General features: G+C 40.2%; 1 protein-coding gene across 1 annotated transcript; it reads right to left on the reverse strand.

Moving 5' to 3' along the window:
- Positions 1-12381: 12381 nt before the first annotated feature.
- LOC115123602 (zinc finger protein 239-like) lies at positions 12382-21833 on the reverse strand. The gene is made up of 2 exons (XM_065006360.1): positions 21283-21833; positions 12382-14738 (listed from the first exon to the last, which is right to left on the reverse strand). Exons 1-2 carry the CDS (start codon positions 21587-21589, stop codon positions 13864-13866), a joined length of 1182 nt encoding a protein of 393 aa, XP_064862432.1. The 5' UTR covers positions 21590-21833; the 3' UTR covers positions 12382-13863.
- Positions 21834-22828: the final 995 nt, after the last annotated feature.

Here is a 22828-nt window from a genome sequence, read left to right on the forward strand (position 1 = left end):
TCCAGTTTGCTGAGTAGAGTATTGGAAGCTATTTTGTAGATGACATCGCCGAAGTCGAGGATCGGTAGGATAGTCAGTTTTACTAGGTTAAGTTTTGCGGCGTGAGTGAAGAAGGCTTTGTTGCGAAATAGAAAGCCGATTTGATTTTGGATTGGAGATGTTTGATATGAGTCTGGAAGGAGAGTTTGCAGTCTAGCCAGACACCTAGGTACTTATAGATGTCCACATATTCTAGGTTGGAACCATCCAGGGTGGTGATGCTAGTCGGGCGTGCGGGTGCAGGCAGCGAATGGTTGAAAAGCATGTATTTGGTTTTACTAGCGTTTAAGAGCAGTTGGAGGCCACGGAAGGAGTGTTGTATGGCATTGAAGCTCGTGTGGAGGTTAGATAGCACAGTGTCCAAGGAAGGGCCAGAAGTATACAGAATGGTGTCGTCTGCGTAGAGGTGGATAAGGGAATCGCCCGCAGCAAGAGCAACATCATTGATATATACAGAGAAAAGAGTCGACCCGAGAATTGAACCCTGTGGTACACCCATAGAGACTGCCAGAGGACCGGACAACATGCCCTCCGATTTGACACACTGAACTCTGTCTGCAAAGTAGTTGGTGAACCAGGCAAGGCAGTCATTAGAAAAACCGAGGCTACTGAGTCTGCCGATAAGAATATGGTGATTGACAGAGTCGAAAGCCTTGGTTAGGTCGATGAAGACGGCTGCACAGTACTGTCTTTTATCAATGGCGGTTATGATATCATTTTGTACCCAGCGTGGCTGAGGTGCACCCGTGACCGGCTCGGAAACCGGATTGCACAGCGGAGAAGGTACGGTGGGATTCGAGATGGTCAGTGATCTGTTTGTTGACTTGGCTTTCGAAGACCTTAGATAGGCAGGGCAGGATGGATAGAGGTCTGTAACAGTTTGGGTCCAGGGTGTCTCCCCCATTGAAGAGGGGGATGACCGCGGCAGCTTTCCAATCATTGGGGATCTCAGATGATACGAAGGAGAGGTTGAACAGGCTGGTAATAGGGATTGCGACAATGGCGGCGGACAGTTTCAGAAATAGAGGGTCCAGATTGTCAAGCCCAGCTGATTTGTATGGGTCCAGGTTTTGCAGCTCTTTCAGAACATCTGCTAATATCTGCTATCTGGATTTGGGTAAAGGATAAGCTGGGGAGGCGTGGGCGAGTAGCTGCGGGGGGGAGCTGTTGGCGGAGGTTGGAGTAGCCAGGAGGAAGGCATGGCCAGCCGTTGAGAAATGCTTGTCGAAGTTTTCGATTATCACGGATTTATCGGTGGTGACTGTGTTACCTAGCCTCAGTGCAGTGGGCAGCTGGGAGGAGGTGCTCTTGTTCTCCATGGACTTTACAGTGTCCCAGAACTTTTTGGAGTTAGAGCTACAGGATGCAAATTTCTGCTTGAAAAAGCTGGCCTTTGCTTTCCTGACTGACTGCGTGTATTGGTTCCTGACTTCCCTGAACAGTTGCATATCGCGGGGACTATTCGATGCTATTGCAGTCCGCCACAGGATGTTTTTGTGCTGGTCGAGGGCAGTCAGGTCTGGAGTGAACCAAGGGCTATATCTGTTCTTAGTTCTGCATTTTCTTTAACAGAGCATGCTTGTCTAAGATGGTGAGGAAGTTACTTTTAAAAAATGACCAGGCATCCTCAACTGACGGGATGCAAATTAATTACTTAAAAATCATACAATGTGATTTTCCGGATTTTTGTTTTAGATTCCGTCTCACAGTTGAAGTGTACCTATGATAAAAATTACAGACCTCTACATGCTTTGTAAGTAGGAAAACCTGCAAAAATCGTCAGTGTGTCAAATACTTGTTCTCCCCACTGTATATCATACTATGACCAATAAGCATGCAAAATACTCAATTCATGTCACAAATAGTACGGTTAGTTTGAGTATTCTAACACAGCTAATGACTTATCAACAGCTCTAACAATTTGACCCCCACAGGAAATCTACACTGGCAATTATAGAAAGACCCATTTACTATATAACCATTGATTCTTAAAGAATAGAACTTAGAAATGACTCAAATGTTTCCACTGTATTAACCTACCAGAAACCAAAATAGTGCAGTTAGTATGAGTATTCAAACTCAGCTCAGGTCTCTGGGCTGCCATTTTGTTTCTTTTTAAATCCTACGGTTTAAAAAAGCCACATCAATAAACCAATCTGCAGTTCAAACAATAACAAAGCTGTAATTCCACCACTTTTGGTAATAAGATGGATGGGGCTGGAGAAATGTAACTACTTTCAAATTCGTAGACAGACCAATGGATGCAAGGACTGACCATCCATTATACCAGCATGATAGTTTTAACCATGTTGAGGCTATACAGTGTTGATTTACAATGTTTCTAAACATTGGAGTAAAAAAAGCTTATTTGGGGTTCTGATGGGGTACAACAGTTGAACTAAGCTCATGAGGAATGTGTTATATTCTTCAAGAATCAATGGCTATAAATAAATAATTAAAAAGTCCAAATATGGATGTAGCAATTGCAGAAACCACAAAGTAAATATGAAATTAAATCGGATAACTAACTCAACGACAGAGTGTGTTTAAAGCAAAGTGACTAATATACACGAAAGCATCTAAAGAGCTTTATTGGTCCGGCTATTTTGTCTAGCAAACTACCGAGGTGGCTGACTAACTGTTGCTGCTGTTGAAAGAAGCGTTCCATCCACTAGATTATACGTCACATTAACAGCACTGCCTTAAAGTCGCAGATCCCCATCTGCTGACTGGAGTGGGTAACGCAGTTGAGTAAAACGTATATTTAAAATGTACAGACAAGTTCAATGTAGGAAGCATGAGTTTTTGGTCCCGGGGATAGAAATGTATAATGTTGACATTACATCATAAAATCCACCTTTTACATCGTACATTAGCAAGTTATGTTTTAGTAACTACTGTTGTTTGTTTGGTGTCAAATAAGCCTCTTTATGTGTTATTTGCCAAATCTCAGTTTTCCAAGTGGGTTTTATGCTAAAGTTCCTCTTTCAAGTTGGTAGCTAACTGGAAAATCAAATCAAAAATCAAAAATCAAATTACACATGCTTAGCAGATGTTAATGCGAGTGTAGCGAAATGCTTGTGCTTCTAGTTCTGACAGTGCAGTAATATCTAACAATTAATCTAACAATTCCCCAACAACTACCTTATACACACAAATCTAAAGGGGTGAATGAGAATATGTACATAGAAGTATTTGGATGAGTGATTGCCGAGCGGCAGTGGCGGACTGGCCGTCGGGAGAACCAGGACATTTCCCGGTGGCCTGAGGGTCGTTAATATGATGTCTGCCTACAAGAGCACGGTGGTTGCATTGAGAAGAGCAAGAAGCAGATTGGAAGTAAAGGAAGAGGGTCCTTGGTAACTATGACGTCCAAAACAACAGCAAATAAAGTAATTGAAGTCATCAGAATGTTGATTCAGCAGACAATTGCTGTTGAAGTGAGAAAGGCAGGGATGTTCTCAATACAAATGGACACAACACAGGATTTAACATCCAAAGACCAGTGTGCAGTAGTTCTGCGATATGTCACTGATGTTGTCCACGAGTGACTCATTGCGGTCATTGACTGTGAGTCATCGACTAGACAGTACTTTGTGGACCTTGTGAAACAGACCCTTGAGAAGATGGACATAGATATCAAACAGTGTGTTGGTAATGCAACAGACAGAGCAGCTAATATGCAGGGACAATACAGGGGCGTCGCTCACAGGAGTCTCCTAACCATGTACACATAAGGTGTTACTCACATCCCCAACCTTGTCTTTACTGACACCACTGGGTTGTTGTGGCAAGTGAATCCATTTTCTCACTACTCAATGACATTGCAGTGTTCGTTCGAGATTACTACAAGCGCATGAATCTATGGGGGGAAACCAATGAGGACAGGAGACACGGACGGCTTGATGTAATTGGTGAAACACGCTAGTGGGCCAAAGACGAGGCGTTGAGGAAAGTATTTGGAAGCTTTGCAAAGCCTGACCGTGCCCTTTACATGGATGTGGTCATCACTATGGAAAGAATTGAAAAGGATGTGATCATAAAACCTGCCATCCGACCAAGAGTACAAGAATGCTCTCCTAAAATATGAAACCATACTTACAGCTGCGGTTTTTCTCAGGATTGTTTGAGCAGAAGTCCCCCTCTCTCTAAATACTTGTTAACAAGTGGCATGGATATCGTAACAGCACAGCACTTGGTGACGGGAACGTAGGATAACCTGAGAAAGGGTGCCGGAGACTTTGAGGGTTTGAAGAGGGCAGCAGACGGCTTTGTTGAGTGGGCCAATGGCATTCTGGAGGAGCAGCAGGGCTGTGATGCAGAAGCTCAGACTGCTCTCCCAGAGAAGAGAACAGAAAAAAAGAATAGAAAACCAGGTGAGTTGGCAGAAGACGAACCCATTGCTAATGCAGACATGGGCTACAAAATCAAGATCCACAATGTGGTACTGGACACTGTTGTTGAATGTATTCACCGCCGTTATGCAGCAAATGCAGTGCTGTGTGTAGATGTCTCCTGCATGAATCCCAATCCATTTCCTGAGATCAGAGAAAGGGCCCTTCCAAAGACAGCCATGAAGGAGCTCAGCAAATGTTTACTGTTATTTGATGAACACGCCCCTGTCGATGCATTGCAGGCTGAACTGATCAGCCTTACACAACAGTAGGAAAGACTGAAACAGTCAGCATTGAAGGAGTACAACATCAGGGCTGCCGACGCCAGTGATGAATCAGGTGAAGGCTTTGAGGATCCTGATGAAAGGGTGGAGTTGGTGAGCAGTTGTTCCACATGTAAAAACTGCCCGATATGCTGCTATCTTCTCCTGTCTCAGCACAATCTGCTCACGGATGCGTATCAGATCATTTGGGCTACAAGTTCCTCCTCACCCTATCCATCATTCAGGTGGCTTGTGAGAGGACCGTCTCCACCATGGAATTCGTGAAGAACCGCATAAGAACCTCCCTCACTCAAGAGAACCTTGAAGCTTTCCTTTTGATGGCAACAGAGAATGAGATTCTTATGGGACTTGGCAAAGATGACATCATGTACAAGATGTCAGAGAGCAGTGAGTTACTGTGCCGCTTACTGGTTTACTAGTGGTAATTACTTCCTGGTTACACTGAAGTAGCTGTGCTATGACTCTTCCTTAACACTGCCTCTTAGTGTCATTCAAATGTACTTTTTATTGTTTTATTTTAACCTTTTTTGGGGGGGACTTTTATCTCCTTTCTATCTATCACGAGGTAGTCACCTGGAATGCATGTCAATTTACAGGTGTGCCTTGTTAAATGTCAATTTGTGGAATTTCTGTCTTTCTTAATGCATTTGAGCCAATCAGTTGTGACAAGGTAAAGGTGGTATACAGAAGATAGCCCTATTTGCTGAAAGACCAAGTCTATATTATGGCAAGAACCGCTCAAATAAGCAAAATGAAATGACAGTCCATCATTACTTTAACACATGAAGGTCAGTCAATGCGGAAACGTTCAAGAACTTTGAAAGATTCTTCAAGTGCAGTCACAAAAACAATCAATCGCTATGCTGAAGCTGGCTATCATGAGGATTGCCACAGGAAAGGAAGACCCAGAGTTACCTCTGCTGCAGAAGAAAAGTTCAAAAGAGTTAACTGTGAAGACAAGGCAACTGCCTATGAGATGGTTTGGGATGAATCGGACCGCAAAGTGAAGGAAAAGCAGCCAACAGGTGCTCAGCATATGTGGGAACTCCTTCAAGACGGTTAGAAAAGCATTCCAGGTGAAGCTGGTTGAGAGAATGCAAAGAGTGGGCAAAGCTGTCATCAAGGCAAAGGGTGGCTACTTTGAAGAATTTAAAATATAAAATTGATTTGTTTAACACTTTTTTGGTTACTACATGATTCCATATGAGTTATTTTATAGTTGTGTTGTTTTCACTATTATTCTACAATGTAGACAATAGTTAAAATAAAGTAAAAACATTGAATTTGTAGGTGTGTCCAAACAATTGACCGGTGCTGCGTATGCATTGTGGAGGAAAACTGATCCTAGATCTGTACAAAGGCATAACATCTACAGCTGGAACAAGTGTCTGTGTTAAAAAAGGCCCAGCTGAATTGAACTATTTAAAATGGCATATTTGAATGTTAAATTATTTGTTCTGTTTGTCAATACAAGACAGGGTCTGTGGAGGCTTGCCCTATTAGTGGTAGATTTGGGGGAGAATTTGACATGTCAGTTGGAATAGTGATAGATTTTGGAGGGACTCTTTTCACTACAGCCAATCAGTGAGCAGCTTCCCTTCCGCTATATCTCAAGCAGTTCTGTTACTCACAACACTTCCCCTGCTTTCCTCAACAACAGAAAAGCCTACTGAGCTTTTTTTTAAGGATTGGGGATTTTTTTACAATTAGGAAATAATATTTCATATTTTACTTGTACCTCAGCCAGCATTGTGAATGGTGTCTGAGGCAGTGACATACTAGACCATGGCAGTAAATCTAATACTTAGGTGTTTTTAGTCATGCATGAAAGGTGGTTCAGTGGTTATAAGTTACTGACCTTGGAATAAATTTCTGGCCATGCTGGCAGGGTCTGAAACAAACCCAATGTCCACCTGGTACACTGGCAGAGTCTGAATCAAACCCAATGTCCACTCTGGGACAAACTTTGCTGTCTCTTTCCATGAACATGGACGCCAAATTAAAGTGCTTGGGAACCAAACAAGTCTTCAGGCAAAGTTACTCATTTGGTAAACCAAACCACCTCTATTAGACGTCACCTCTTTTGACCTCATCTCAGTGAGTTTAGGTTGGGAAACCGTGGAGGAGAGGGCTTTGGACCTAGTTCATAGCATTGAGGAGGAGAGAGCAGCTGTAACACAATACCTGGTCAGACTTAAAACAGCCACCACTAACATTGTGTAGAGACCAGGGTCTGGCCCTGGGGTCATCTCTTAACTCATGCTCTGGAATGCAGTCTCTAAGTTTCATCACCCAAAAGACACTGTAAATCTCCTGTCAGTGTTTTCTCCCAGAGGCCCATTCTAAGTAGAACACACAGACACAATAGTTATAAGAACCCGCTGTACTCTTGCATAAAACAACCATTTAATGCAATAAAAGTATTGAAAGATGAGTGGAATCTGTGTGGGTAGCTGGACAGGTAGGATGACTGACAGTGAAGGTGAACAGGTGACAGAGGAATGTATGAGACTGAGGCAGGAATTCCTTTAACCATAAAGTGGTATATTTACTGAGTAGTCTGTGTTGCATCACAAAGGAAACAAATAACATGTATCCAATCAAATTCATAATCAAAGATCAAATCATATCATTCATTATTAACAGAATTAGGGAATTCAACAGTCCAGTTCATTAAGAAGTCAATAGTAATCATCCGCGAGTCATTTAGGCTCGTAACTATTTATAAATCATGAAAGAATACAAAACAATCTATAATCCCCATTATCAAAGTCAATCAGTTAGCAAACAATGACGTTTCTCATTTCACTCTTTCAATTGTCTTCATGTGTCCATATAATTAATTTCAATATACACATGAACCATATCGATTGCATAATTGGCCTATGAGGAGCCGTAGGGCCGTGATCATTGACAATTCACATTACACAATATGTTTGAAGCTGCGCTCAAAGCCGCGCTCCGCGGTAATAACTATTAACAGTAACTGAATGGCCCACTCTCCCGATCGCCACAGATAATTCAGATGAAAGGTAAAAGTCGGTCGATTTACGTGGATTCATGGACGCACAGAACTTCTGGATCAGATGGAGTTAAGGAAGAGACAGCAGCGAGATCAGGCGATGGCCATTTCCTCCTTTCATGGAGTTGAGATCTGTCGGACATTTCCACCTGACCTAATTAAAGCGCCCCTGGCCCAGCTGAGTAAATGGCGATGAATTAAAGGATTATTCCACCAACTCCATGGGCCTTTTCTACAAGTATTATGACATAATCTTGCTCTCACAGTGTCCACTGAAAGTTGTAACAACAACTGGGACCTAAAATGAGACCCACTATATCTGCCCAAGAAGAGGCAAACAAAAGAAACACCAACAATAAACTTAAAGACAGGACGCAAACCAAAAAGGAGGCGTAACTAAAGGTGTTGACTCTCTACATCTATCAAAACAACTGGAGCACTGGGCCAGACACTCATAAATAGAACCTGGACCAGCTCAGGTGAAACACCTTCCCACTAACAAGATGGACAAGCCAGCACAGGTGTAACACATATACAAACGAGGTGACACCAATCAGTGCGTCCTACGTGCTAACGAGCTAGACGTGTGTGCTAACGAGCTAGACGTGCTAACGAGCTAGACATGCTAAAGTCCAACCTCAAACCAAAGCCTGTAAAACCTTCCCCTTTAAGACAACAAATATATCCTATATTTTTGTTGGACAAGTTCGCTCACCACCAACAAAAAACAACCTCCATTTCACATTATAATCTACTACAATGCTTCACCTTCTACAATATTAACATGTCTACTGGCTGTCAACAATTTAAAAACAAGAAAACACACATTTCTAAATAACAATATGCAATCCTCTTTTCTCCTTTTTCTACCAAACAAAACTGATAAGGAAATGTGTTTTAATAAATGATTAGAATGTTACAGTCCTGAAACCATAGGTCTGATACCATGTGATTGTATGAAATTAATTTGAATCATTAGATTATTATAACACATGTGTGTAAGTGTTAGACTCATTCGATGATTATATTATAATACTTTGTGTGGTTTTAGTCCGAATCAACGTTTGGGAACAATGTGTCTAGTGTTTTGAGAACAGACTATCTGTCTGAGCCAGATCCGGGGAGAGCTTGGCTGGGACACTGAGAACATCCCAGTCCCAGGTCTCTCCCTATCTTAGGGGAGGGTAGGAAGACACTATTCTCACGTATTCCCTAGGCTCTATTGGCGGGCGGGTTTGATGGTTGGTGTGGAAGTATGTGTGTTACCATAAATTGAAGGTCCTGTACTGTACACGCCAGAACGTTCCCATGAATAAACATTTAACTTTGGTAGACTGGGCCTCTGTCTGTTTCCTTTTCTATCAGTATCTTACAAATCCTGATGTAACAGACTAAGGGTAACTTAATTGAATTGGTAAATGAACAGGAGTATAGAATTCTCCTGACAAAAACTAATCTCCAATAAGCCAAAATAAATTGTGATCCATGGCAACGCAATGGCTAAACGCAAAACTATTTGACTTGCCAACCCTCGAGAAAATCTTTCAGGGTTCACTGGATAGGCATGTTGTTGGATCTGGGCCCAGTCCCTAATGTCATGCTTTAGTACATTTGGGTTGGCACATCTGAGAATTAACCCTGATATTCTAAAAGCAGAGCAACAATGTCAATATAATTGTACCCAAAATCGTCAGTTGGTTACATAAATAATTATGATAACTAAATGTTACATGAAATGTAAATATGAAATATTTGGTTGCATAGTCCTTTTTTCAAAGTATTTTTTAATTACATTTTGCTAGGTGGGATAGCCCAATGTCAACACACAATTTTAACATGTACAAATCAACAACCAATATGCAGAAACAGTTTGTGATATATTGAAAACCTAAACGTAAAATGGGCCATACTGTATACACAAACATCTGCCACAATAATCATATTACTTGTATTTTTTTAAACAAGCACCTTATAAACTGCACAAGCACCAAAAACACTGTTGTTTTGACAAGTAGCAATAAATCACTGATATTGATTAGGGGGGAAATCAGGTTGTAACGTGCTGTTGAAACTAACACAACTAAACAAAACACATGGAAACGGGATAAATATTTTACCTCACTGGTTAGAGGACAACCTGCAGAAGACAGTCGGCTGCATTTGGGCGTGATACATTTAAATGTAGGGGACGTTGAACAAAGGAACACAACACTTATTTGTCATAACTCATCGATATCATGCTAAAATCATTTGTGTGACAGAAGGGAAATGAGGTTGCACGTCCTGTTAAAACTAACAGCTCAAAAACCACACGGAATCTGGGAATAATGTGTACATCATTGGTTAGAGGACAATTTGTAGAAAACAGCTAGCTACATTTTGATTCAAGTGGGTCACCAACGTGGTAAGTTTAACACAACTCTTTTTTTGTTTGTCACTTTTTTGTTAAATAACATAAATAGTACTCTTTCAATTCAGAGCCTGGATTTTTCCCCTGAGGCTAATATTCAATTCAATTTCAATTCAAGGGCTTTATTGGCATGGGAAACATGTGTTAACATTGCCAAAGCAAGTGAGGTAGACAACATACAAAGTTTCTGTGTTTGCTCAAATTACGGCAGGAGGGCGATGCACACACAATTTGGTTGCAGAATCTCCTCCATGCTAATGAGGAAACCACTAATTATGGATGTAGTATATCTGGTTGTAGAAACTCCTCCCTGCTAATGAGGAAACCACTAATTATGGATGTAGTATATCTGTCTGGAGCCAAAATGGTGAGCGAAGATTTTAGTTTTCCACAATGTATTCTGAATATTATAGCGCAAGATCAGGAGTGCTACTCAAGGAAACTCACATTAAGCTCTGTGTCTATTCACTAGTTCACCACCGTGGGGGAAAACTCAGGGGAGTTCTCATAGGCTGACAGAAAAAATATCTTCCATTTATTTACAGGTTTCTTATGAGTGCAATACGCATAACTTTTTTATACGAAAAAAAAAACACTTCAACCAGTAAAATGCTCTTTGGCTAGCTTTGCCATCAGCCTGACAATAAGGGTTTGTTCACTAATTGTTTACAAATTGGCCCATAACTTCAGCTAACAACAACATAGACCTACTGTAGGACCCATAACTTCACCTAACAACAAATATACCCATGTCGTGATGTTTGTCATTTGACTGGCATTCAGAAAATGATTTCCTGGATCAGCTGATGATAGTTGAACATGTGACTGTAACTAAACAGCTACAGTATTAAGTATTATGTGTAATTATTGAAGAACTGCATTAATGACAGCATCCATTGGGGTGTTGTCAATAAAGTTAAGGTGACTCTCGGTTAGAACCATTGGATTTAGCAAACTCTGAAATTATTTAGGATTTCTGTGCCCATGAAAACGGTTTTCCCAGCGTAACAGGAGACACTAAATGTTACGTAGTTAGAGAGCATTTCAGAGATCTGAATATGAAAACTGTCCTAACAGGACAATAACCTAAACCACAAGGCCAAATCTACACTGGAGGAGCTTACCAAGATGACATTGAATGTTCCTGAGTGGCCTAGTTACAGTTTGGACTTAAATCGTCTTGAAAGTCAATGGCAAGACTTGAAAATGGCTTTCTTGCAATGATCAACAACCAACTTGACAGAACAGGAAGGATTTTTAAAAGAACAATGAATATTCACATTAGAATCAGTCGCCTATTGGATGACATCACGACATCCCATCAAGCCAACTCCTTGAAAGCCTTACTATGTATGACATCATTCACTCCTTCCAGTTTGTAATTGTCTAAAAAAAAAACTATTTTGCTCAAAACATTTGTTTCCCTTTAGAGTGCTTATACTTTACTGTATTTCTATATCACTTTTCGACATGAAAAGTATTTTTAAAAATCACTAGAGGACGCCATGAACAATTCCTACAGTACAAAAACATATTCAAGTGTAGAATGTAAAATCACACATTAGTTCAACAACTGAAGAGTTTGTGTTCCCCTGTTCTATAAGATAGTACTCACTGTATTTACTGGTGTTAATCAGATCTCCAGTCTTCTCTTCTTCGTCCTCCTCTAATGTGACAGTAATCTCCCCCTCTTCATCCTTCATTCCAAAAACGTCTTCATCTTCTTTCACTTCATCCTCCACTCCAAAAACTGCATCTTCCTCCTCTTCTTTCACAGTAACATCCTCCTCCTCTTTCACTCTGAACGCGTCTTTCTCTTCTTCTTTCACGGTAACACCCTCTACTTGTTTGTGTATTGTAACAGCCTCCTCTTTCACGAGAGCTTCTTTCTCCGTCCAGCAGACTACCTCTTCTTTATCAGGAGGAGAGTAGCTTGGTGAACTCATGTTCGGGGTTAATGGCTAGTTAGCATTAGCCAGCTAGTTGACTTACAACGTAAATATTAAATTAAATGGGGTATCTAGTTGTTTCCACATGAGTATGTTTCAATCATAGAGGCAATTAAACCACGAAATTGTCTAAAGAACTTGAATGTTCCGACTGTTGGCTAGCGAGCAACCGAGGTGGCTGCAGTTGTTGAAGAAGCGTTCCGTCCACTAGATATGCGTCACACTAGAAACATCGCCTGAAAGACACATATTGCCATCTGCTGTCTGGAGGGAGGAAACGCAGTTAAGGAAGGAAAACTTTTTTATTCCTTCATTGAATTATAATATTATTAAGCAGTTTAGGGGAACGTTTTTTTCCCTCTCCAAGAATATTATATCAACACGTACAAAGAGCAACAAGTGTTGTTTGATTAGTTCAGATTTTTTATGAGAATTTAAAACAAACTCGACATTACTCCACATCTGTATTTCTGATTCAGTCATAACTAGATATCAAAATAAGCACCTAGTTATTGATACCCAAAGAGCTGTCAAAGGACACCAGAAACAAAATTGTAGACCTGCACCAGGCTGGGAAGACTGAATCTGCAATAGGTAAGCAGCTTGGTTTGAAGAAATCAACTGTGGGAGCAAATATTAGGAAATGGAAGACATACAAGACCACTGATAATCTCCCTCGATCTGGGGCTCCACACAAGATCTCACCCCGTGGGGTCAAAATGATCACAAGAACGGTGAGCAAAAATCCCAGAACCACACGGGGGGACCTAGTGAATGACCCGTAGAAAGCTGGGACCAAAGTAACAAAGCCTACCATCAGCAAGGGCATTGAAGATGAAACGTGGCTGGGTCTTTCAGCATGACAATGATCCCAAACACACCGCCCGGGCAACGAAGGAGTGGCTTCGTAAGAAGTATTTCAAGGTCCTGAGTGGCCTAGCCAGTCTCCAGATCTCAACCACATAGAAAGTCTTTGGAGGGAGTTGAAAGTCCATGTTGCCCAGCAACAGCCCCAAAACATCACTGCTCTAGAGGAGATCTGCATGGGGCAATGGGCCAAAATACCAGCAACAGTGTGTGAAAACCTTGTGAAGACTTACAGAAAACGTTTAACCTCTGTCATTGCCAACAAAGGGTATATAACAAAGTATTGAGATAAACTTTTGTAATTGACCAAATATTTATTTTCCACCATAATTTGCAAATACACATCTTTTTAAGTGGGAGAACTTGCACAATTGGTGGCTGACTAAATACTTTTTTTGCCCCACTGTATGTACTGTATTCTATTCTATTCTACTGTATCTTAGTCTATGCTGCTCTGGCATCGCTCGGCCAAAGATTGATATATTCTTAATTCCATTCCTTTAGATTGTGTGTATTGTTAAATATTACTGGTTAGATATTACTGGACTGTTGGAGATAGAAACACAAGCATTTTGCTACACCCACAATAACATCTGCTAAACAAGTGTATGTGACAAATAAAATATGATTTGATGTATATAGGTCTGGTGTTGGTCATTCTACACCCTGTGGATCTCCTGCATGTATTTTCTGATGTTTAATCAGACCACTTGAATGAGAGTATCTCTTGTCACACTGATCACAGCTATAAGGCTTCTCTCCTGTGTGTGTTCTCTGGTGTTGTGTCAGGTTTCTTAGGGAAGCAAAGCTCTTCAAAGTCAGAGCAGAGCAGTGTCTCCTGTGTGTGCTCTCTGGTGAAAAAACTCTTCCCACACTGATTACAGCTATACGATTTATATCATGTGTGTGTTCTCTGGTGTCTATTCAGGCTGTTTGACTGAGTAAAACTCTTCCCACACTGATTACAGCTATAAGGTTTCTCCCCTGTGTGTGTTCTCTGGTGTCCTTTAAGGTGTTCTATCCGAGAAAAGCTTTTCCCACATTGCTCACAGCTATATGGCTGCTCTCCTGTGTGTGTTCTCTGGTGTGATACCAGGTTGCTTGACTGAGTAAAACTCTTGCCACATTGCTCACAGCTATATGGCTGCTCTCCTGTGTGTGTTCTCTGGTGTGATAGCAGGTTGCGTGACTGAGTAAAACTCTTGCCACACTGGTCACAGATATAAGGCTTCTCCCCTGTGTGTGTTCTCTGGTGCTCTTTAAGGCGTTCTCCCCGAGAAAAGTTTTTCCCACATTGCTCACAGCTATATGGCTGCTCTCCTGTGTGTATTCTCTGGTGTGATACCAGGTTGCTTGACTGAGTAAAACTCTTGCCACACTGATCACAGCTGTATGGCTGCTCTCCTGTGTGTGTTCTCTGGTGTGATACCAGGTTGCTTGCCTGAGTAAAACTCTTGCCACACTGTTCACAGCTGTAAGGCTTATCTCTTGTGTGTGTTCTCTGGTGTGTTTTCAGATTACTTGAATGAGTAAAACTCTTCCCACATTGATTACAGCTATAAGGCTTCTCTCCTGTGTGTACTCGCTGGTGATTTTTAAGTTCGGATGAAGATTTGAAACGTTTCCCACAGTCAGAGCAGCAGTGTGATTTCTTTCCTGTGTGTCTCTGCTGGTGTTTCTTGAGGTGTTCTGATCTGGAGAGACTCTTCTCTGCCTCTTCAGCATCATGTTGTTGAGACTCCCCAGAGGATCCACGATGGTCACATCTCTCTCCTGTGTGAAAGTCAGATAGTCAATGTAGTGAATGTTTTTACAAACTTTGACAAATGTTTTCTAAGTCCTGTTGGTCCTGTTGTCTTGTTGGTCCACCAGCCAGTGTAGCAGGCAGATGAAAGAAAATACACGCCGCTGATTTTCTACCAAATATGTTTTTGCAATGACTGACCACACCAATAATCACAACAACAAGAAATGAATGAGCAGCTTGGCAATGTTTGTAAAACAAGAAATGTAAGCATGAAGTAATGTGGTAAATTGCTCCTTGTAAATCACATTTTTGTGACAAGAGTCTTTTAACCAATGTGTTCAAATAATTAATTTAAATACAATAGTAATGATGAATAGTTGTACAAGTGAACATCAAGAATCACCAAAGTGCCTCCATATCACAACACATCACTACACACCACACTGTCCTGCCAGATAAACTGCTGACTTATTATTATAGTTCAGGGCTCTACGCTGACATGTGTTCCTAAGTGTATATACTGAACAAAAAAATAAACGCAACATGGAAAGTGTTGGTCCCATGTTTCATGCGGGATCATCTGAGGAGGGGGTGCTGAGGAGTATTTCTGTCTGTAATAAAGATCATCAAGGACAACAACCACCCGAGCCACTGCCTGTTCACCCCGCTATCGTCCAGAAGGCGAGGTCAGTACAGGTGCATCAAAGCTGGGACCGAGAGACTGAAAAACAGCTTCTATCTCAAGGCCATCAGACTGTTAAACAGCCACCTCTAACATTGAGTGGCTGCTGCCAACACACTGACTCAACTCCAGCCACTTTAATAATGGGAATTGATGGGAATTGATGTAAAATATATCACTAGCCACTTTAAACAATGCTACTTATATAATGTTTACATACCCTACATTATTAATCTCATATGTATACGTATATACTGTACTCTATATCATCTACTGCATCTTTATGTAATACATGTATCACTAGCCACTTTAAACTATGCCACTTTGTTTACATACTCATCTCATATGTATATACTGTACTCGATACCATCTACTGCATCTTGCCTATGCCGCTCTGTACCATCACTCATTCATATATCTTTATGTACATATTCTTTATCCCTTTACACTTACGTGTATAAGGTAGTAGTTTTGGAATTGTTAGCTAGATTACTCATTGGTTATTACTGCATTGTCGGAACTAGAAGCACAAGCATTTCGCTACACTCGCATTAACATCTGCTAACCATGTGTATGTGACAAATAAAATTTGATTTGATTTGAAAGCCTTTTTGTGTGGATAACTCATTCTGATTGGCTGGGCCTTGCACCCCAGTGGGTGGCCTATGGCAGCACACCTGCCCAGTCGTGAAATCCATAGATTAGGGCCTAATGAATTTATTTCAATTGACTTCTATGAACTGTAAGTCAGTAAAATCTTTGAAATGGTTGTGTTTATATATTTGTTGAGAAGTTAGGAGCTGGGCAATTCCAGAGTAATGAAATTACACCAGACTCCAATTTTTCATTTTTAAATGTATGCAAAACAAAAACCACAGCTGCTTTAAAACCACGTTTGTATTCATCAGTTCAACAACTGCAGCGTTTGTGCCCCCGTTATTAAATATGAGTATTTACTGGTGTTAATCTGACCTTCTGTCTCCTCCTCTCCTTCCTAATTCACTTCAAGAATTGCATCCTCCTCTTTCCCTTCTTCCTCTTCTTCTTTCACTGAAACGTCTTTCTATTCTTCTTTCACTGTAACAGCATCACCCTCTACTTCTTGTTTTTTTTACTGTGACATCCTCTTCTTCCTTCTCCTCTTTCACAACAATGTTCAGCCCCAGAACTTCTTTCTCCGTCCAGCAGACCTCCTCTTCTTTAACAGGAGGAGAGTAGTTTAGGGAGCTCATGTTCGGGGATGTTAGCTAGCTGGATATCATTAGCGACTAGCCTAGTGCTAGGCAAATTTTAGACATCTGCCTGACTAACAACGTAAATATGAAAATAAATGGGGCAACTAACTGTAAAACAGAAGTATGTTTAAAACACATGAGCAAATATGCACTGAAACAGTCTAAAAAGCTTGAACGTTTAGGCCATGTCGCCTAGCAAGCTACTGAAGTGACTGACTCGCTGTTGTTGTTGTTGTTGAAGGGTCCCGTCCACTAGATTATACATCCCACTGGCAGCATTGTTATCAGCTGACTGGATTGGGTAACGCAGTATAAGTAAATGTTTATTTTATTTCCTGACAAAAAAAGGGTATTTTTAAAATGTGTCATTAAATAATAATATTATATTGATATGTCGAAATGAAAGCATGTGTTGATTGATTAGTGAAGATTTGTAATGAATGAGAACTTAAACGTTACATCTAACGCTGCATTTAAGGCAATGTCATATTCCTTCAGTCAAACAAACGCTCTGCAGCATAGTTTAACAGTGACCTACGTTCTATGAAAGCTGCTGGGAGAAAGTTTTGTTTTCCTTGAGCTATTCTCCAGTTAACTGATACAGTTAGGCCCTGGTATATCAACAGACTGCAAACAAAGAGGCACTGAACACTGCACACAAGTTATACCTTACCAATCTCATTGCAAATGGTGACGGGAACCCCAGAATTATATTTTCTGTAGAAAAGAAATGAGTTCAACCACTCGCTAACTCCTTCTTTACCCACTCCATTGAATAAAGTACTATTTTTCATGCATTTTTCAAATCCTAAAATCCAAAATAAAGAGCATTTACTTCACTGTACAATCTACCCCTTGATTCAGACCTGCCCCCCTGCTTCACACTAAGCCTCCCAGCTACAGTTTCACCATATTCTCATTGACAACCCCAACATCTGTCTCTGAAATTGTCCATAATATGAGGTCAACTACCTGCCCCTTGGACCCTGTTCCCACAGGACTCATACAATTATAAATCACTTTCTTAATTCAGGCACTGTGCCTAATTCCCTTAAAACTGCCTCCATCAAACCAACATGAACCCTTCTAGTCTGGCTAGATACTACAGAACTACCCCTCTACCAACAATCTGCATGAACCCTTCCAGTCTGGCTGTATACAACTACAGAACTACCTCTCTACCAACAATCTGCATGAACCCTTCCAGTCTGGCAAGATACTACAGAACTACCTCTCTACCAACAATCTGCATGAACCCTTCCAGTCTGGCTGTATACAACTACAGAACTACCTCTCAACTACAGGCAGCTGGTTGAACCTTAATTGGGGAGCCACCGTGCTTCTACATCTGCATTGCTGTTTGGGGTTTTAGGCTGAGATTCTATATATCACTTTGTGACATCAGCTGATGTAAAAAGGGCTTTATAAAAATAGATTTTATAACCAGGTGTGGAGACCATCATAGTATAGTAGTGGTATTAGTAGTGTAGCTAGTACAATAACAAGGTGTGGAGACCATAGTATAGTAGTGGTACTAGTAGTGGAGCTAGTACAATAACAAGGTGGAGACCATCATAGTATAGTAGTGGAGCTAGTACAATAAGATGTGGAGACCATCATAGTATAGTAGTGGTACTAGTACAATAACAAGGTGGAGACCATCATAGTATAGTAGTGGAGCTAGTACAATAACAAGGTGTGGAGACCATCATAGTATAGTAGTGGAGCTAGTACAATAACAAGGTGTGGAGACCATCATAGTATAGTAGTGGTACTAGTACAATAACAAGGTGGAGACCATCATAGTAAAGTAGTGGTACTAGACCACCATCAATTTCAACTGACTTGAGAAGAAATAGGGAATTATTTCTAAGTGTAAGGGTGCCAATATATTTGGCTGCAGCTGTATCCAAACAAAGTAATTTAGCAATATCCAAATCATATATCAAATCAAATTCAAAGTTGGAGTGAAGAGTAGCAAAATTCAATTAATCTATATAATAACTTAATAGACTAGAGTCCTGTCCAGGGGAAGTATTTGTACATCAAGCTGCCTCACACTACAGAAACAGCTACAAGCCAAGGCTACTTCCTTCCTTATATAATAATTTACATTTAGTAATATCCAAATCATATTATGAATTAGATCAGAGGGTTTATACTTGTATACAATCAATCAAAGTTCATAATGAAAAATGAAATACACATTTTAAAATATTTAATTTGATTTTAGACACGATCAAGATGAATAAACAACAGAAACAGGCCTGTTGTTTTGGTCAGATTTTCATGTCTGAATTCATTTAAACAATATGATTTAATGTGACAAACAAAAACACAAATTCCCAGTCAGAACACAGTCTCTCTATTCTCACATGTGATGTCAGGTCCTCTGACTGGGAAAATGTATTTCCACACTGAGAGCAGTGGTATGTCTTCTCCTTCTGTGTATGTATTCTTTCATGCTTATTCAGATGCCTTAACCGGTTAAATCTCTTTCCACACTGGGAGCAGTGGTAGGTCTTATCCCCTCCTGAGTGTGTCCTGTCATGCCTAGTCAGGCGCATTTACTTGGCAAAACTCTTTCCACACAGGGAGCATTGGTAGAGCTTTTCTTGTGTGTGTCCCCTCTCCTGCTTTTTCAGACTCGTTAACCACCTAAAACTCTTTTCACACTGGGAACAGTGGAAGGGCTTTTCTCCTGTATGTATTCTCTCATGTGCTTTCAGATGTAGTAATCGGGTAAAACTATTTCCACAGTAGGAGCAGTGGTGTTGTCTCGCTGGTTTGGGCATTTCTGTGTCTGGTTCCTCTGAAGGACTCTTTCTGCTATCAGAGTGAGAGTCTGGTCTCTCTCCTGCCAAAGACAGAGTACTTTGTCTAAAGAGAGACCTGAATGAAATCTCCACATGATAAAACTGTCTTCCTATGAGGTTTAATCCAGACTAGATCCCTCAATAACCCAAGGTCAGTCTTCACAACATTACATCATTAATAATAAACTTGGTGACGGTGAGATTTAAAAACAAATGATGTAGAGCTCCAAATCTAATTTCTCAGGGAATGTCATGTTTATTGACTGAACAGAGCTCTGTAATAATAGATAATGTCATGTTTTTAGGCTGAGCAGAGCTCTATAATAATAGATCATGTCGTGTTTACAGGCTGAGCAGAGCTCTATAATAATAGATAATATCATGTTTATAGGCAGAGCAGAGCTCTATAATAATATATCATGTCATGTTTACAGGCTGTGCAGAGCTCTATAATAATAGATAATGTCATGTTTCAGGCTGAGCAGAGCTCTATAATAATAGATATTGGAATGTTTATAGGCTGAGCAGAGCTCTATAATAATAGATAATGTCATGTTTACAGGCTGAGCAGAGCTCTATAATAATAGATAATGTCATGTTTCAGGCTGAGCAGAGCTCTATAATAATAGATAATGTCATGTTTCAGGCTGAGCAGAACTCTATAATAATATATATTGTCATGTTTATAGGCTGAGCAGAGCTCTATAATAATAGATAATGTCATGTTTTAGGCTGAGCAGAGCTCTATAATAATATATATTGTCATGATTATAGGCTGAGCAGAGCTCTATAATAATAGATAATGTCATGTTTATTGGCTGAGCAGAGCTCTATAATAATAGATCATGTCATGTTTACAGGCTGAGCAGAGGTGTATAATAACATATATTACTATTTCAGTCAATGTTATAGGCTGCATTTGATCCAATGTTAATAACGTTTTGTTGGTGGCCCACTTCATCTCTAAAGTTATAATTACTATCTTTTCTAAATGATCACTCTTTAGTTCAGCCTTTCCTTGAAATGGCTATTTTGCCCATGTTTTTTGTGGACTAACAAACGTTTGCTAATATGTTCAGTCTCCCCAAAGCGCTGGTCCTTTTGCTAATATGTTCAGTCTCCCCAAAGCGCTTGTCCTTTTGCTAATATTTTCAGTCTTCCTAAAACGCTTGTCCTTTTGCTAATATGTTCAGTCTCCCCAAAACACTTGTCCATTTCATGTCAATAATGCTTCTTATTTTCTGTATTTCTCCAACATTATTTAGAAATCTGCTTTTTGTGGGTATACACACGCCATGCAAGGTCTACAATAGACACACGTCAAACGTTTCATTTATAACTTGTTTGCCACTCTGTGAGACAGTTAAGTTGTGATTTTGTGGTGGGTGGGGGGGGGACTCTCTACACATGTCACAGTTAAGCAATAAGGCCCGAGAAAGTGTAGTACATGGCCAATATAGCATGGTTAAAGACTGTTCTTATGCACAACGCAAAGTGCCTGGATACAGCCCTTAGCCGTGGTATATTGGCCATATATCACAAACCCGAGGTGGCTTATTGCAATTATAAACTGGTTACCAGTGTAATTAGAAGGGTAAAAATACATGTTTTGTCATACCCATGGTATACGGCCTGACATACCACAGCTGTTAGCCAATCAGCATTCAGGGCTTTATCACCTATTTTAAAATGTAGCTTTAACATTATATTATAACATAAATTCCTATAGTAGAGAACAACATTTTCAAGTATAGAATTTCAGTAGCATGCTGCTTTAAAACCACACATTCGTTCAAAAACTTTGAGAGTTAGAGCCCGTTTTTAAGACAGTACTTACGGGTGGTAATCAGATCTCCTGACTCCTCTGTCAATCTTCTCTCTTTCTCCTCCTTCACTTCAAAAACTGCACCCTCCTCTTTCTCTGCCTCCTCTTCTTTTACTGTAACATCCTCCTCCTCTTTCACTCTGAATGCATCTTCCTCTTCTTTCACTGAAACATCTTTCTCTTCTTCTTTCATTGTAACAGCCTCACCCTCTTTTTTTACTGTGACATCCTCTTCTTCCTCCTCCTCTTTCACAAGAGCTTCTTTCTCCGTCCAGCAGACCTCTTCTTTATCAAGAGGGGAGTAGTTAATGGAGCTCATGGTCGGGGATGTTAGCTAGCTAGCTGTCATTAGCAACTAGGCTAGTGCTAACTTAACCAGCCAACTACTATAGCTGACTAATACAAAATAACGTAATATTAAATTAAATAGGTTAACAAGTAGATACGACAGAAGTGTGTCTAAAACACAATAGCTAATATACACCGAAAGCGTAACAGCTTTAATCGTTCGGCTATGTTGGCTAGCAAGCTACCGAGGTGGTTGACGAGCAGTTTCTGAAGAACCGTCCACTAGATTATACGTCACTCTGGCAGCATCGCCTGAAAGACGCACATCGCGGTCTGCTGACTGGAGTTGAGGATCATATTTTATTTTCAGACAAAGATGATTTTAAATGGATTTAATTAAATAATACTATTAAATTGCGACATACAAAGACAGGATTGTGTTGATTGATTAGTGCGAATAAAAAATGTTTACTACAGCACATTTAAGGCAGTTTCATTCAGTCATACTAAATCTAAATAAGTAGCTAGCTACTGTAGGTATATACTGCTCCTACATGGTGTAACAATACATCATGTAGATGTATATAATGAACAGACTAGGTCTTTACTGCTCCTACATAGTGTAACAATACATCATGTAGATGTATATAATGAACAGACTAGGTCTATACCACTCCTACATGGTGTAACAATACATCATGTAGATGTATATAATGAACAAACTAGGTCTATACTGCTCCTACATGATGTAACAATACATCATGTAGATGTATATAATGAACAGACTAGGTCCATACTGCTCTAACATGGTGTAACAATACATCATGTAGATGTATATAATGAACAGACTAGGTCTATACTGCTCTAACATGGTGTAACAATACATCATGTAGATGTATATAATGAACAGACTAGGTCTATACTGCTCCTACATGGTGTAACAATACATCATGTAGATGTATATAATGAACAGACTAGGTCTTTACTGCTCCTACATAGTGTAACAATACATCATGTAGATGTATATAATGAACAGACTAGGTCTATACTGCTCCTACATGGTGTAACAATACATCATGTAGATGTATATAATGAACAGACTAGGTCCATACTTGTCACGCCTTGGTCATAGTGTTTTGTGTTTTCGTTATATAGTTGGTCAGGCCAGGGTGTGACATGGGTTTATGTGTTGTGTTTCGTATTGGGGTTTTATAGGATTTGGGATTGCATATGATTAGGGGTGTGTCTAGTTAGGCTTGGCTGCCTGAGG

The sequence above is a fragment of the Oncorhynchus nerka genome, linkage group LG21 (genome assembly GCF_034236695.1).
Source record: "Oncorhynchus nerka isolate Pitt River linkage group LG21, Oner_Uvic_2.0, whole genome shotgun sequence".
Classification (NCBI taxonomy): Eukaryota; Metazoa; Chordata; class Actinopteri; order Salmoniformes; family Salmonidae; genus Oncorhynchus; species Oncorhynchus nerka.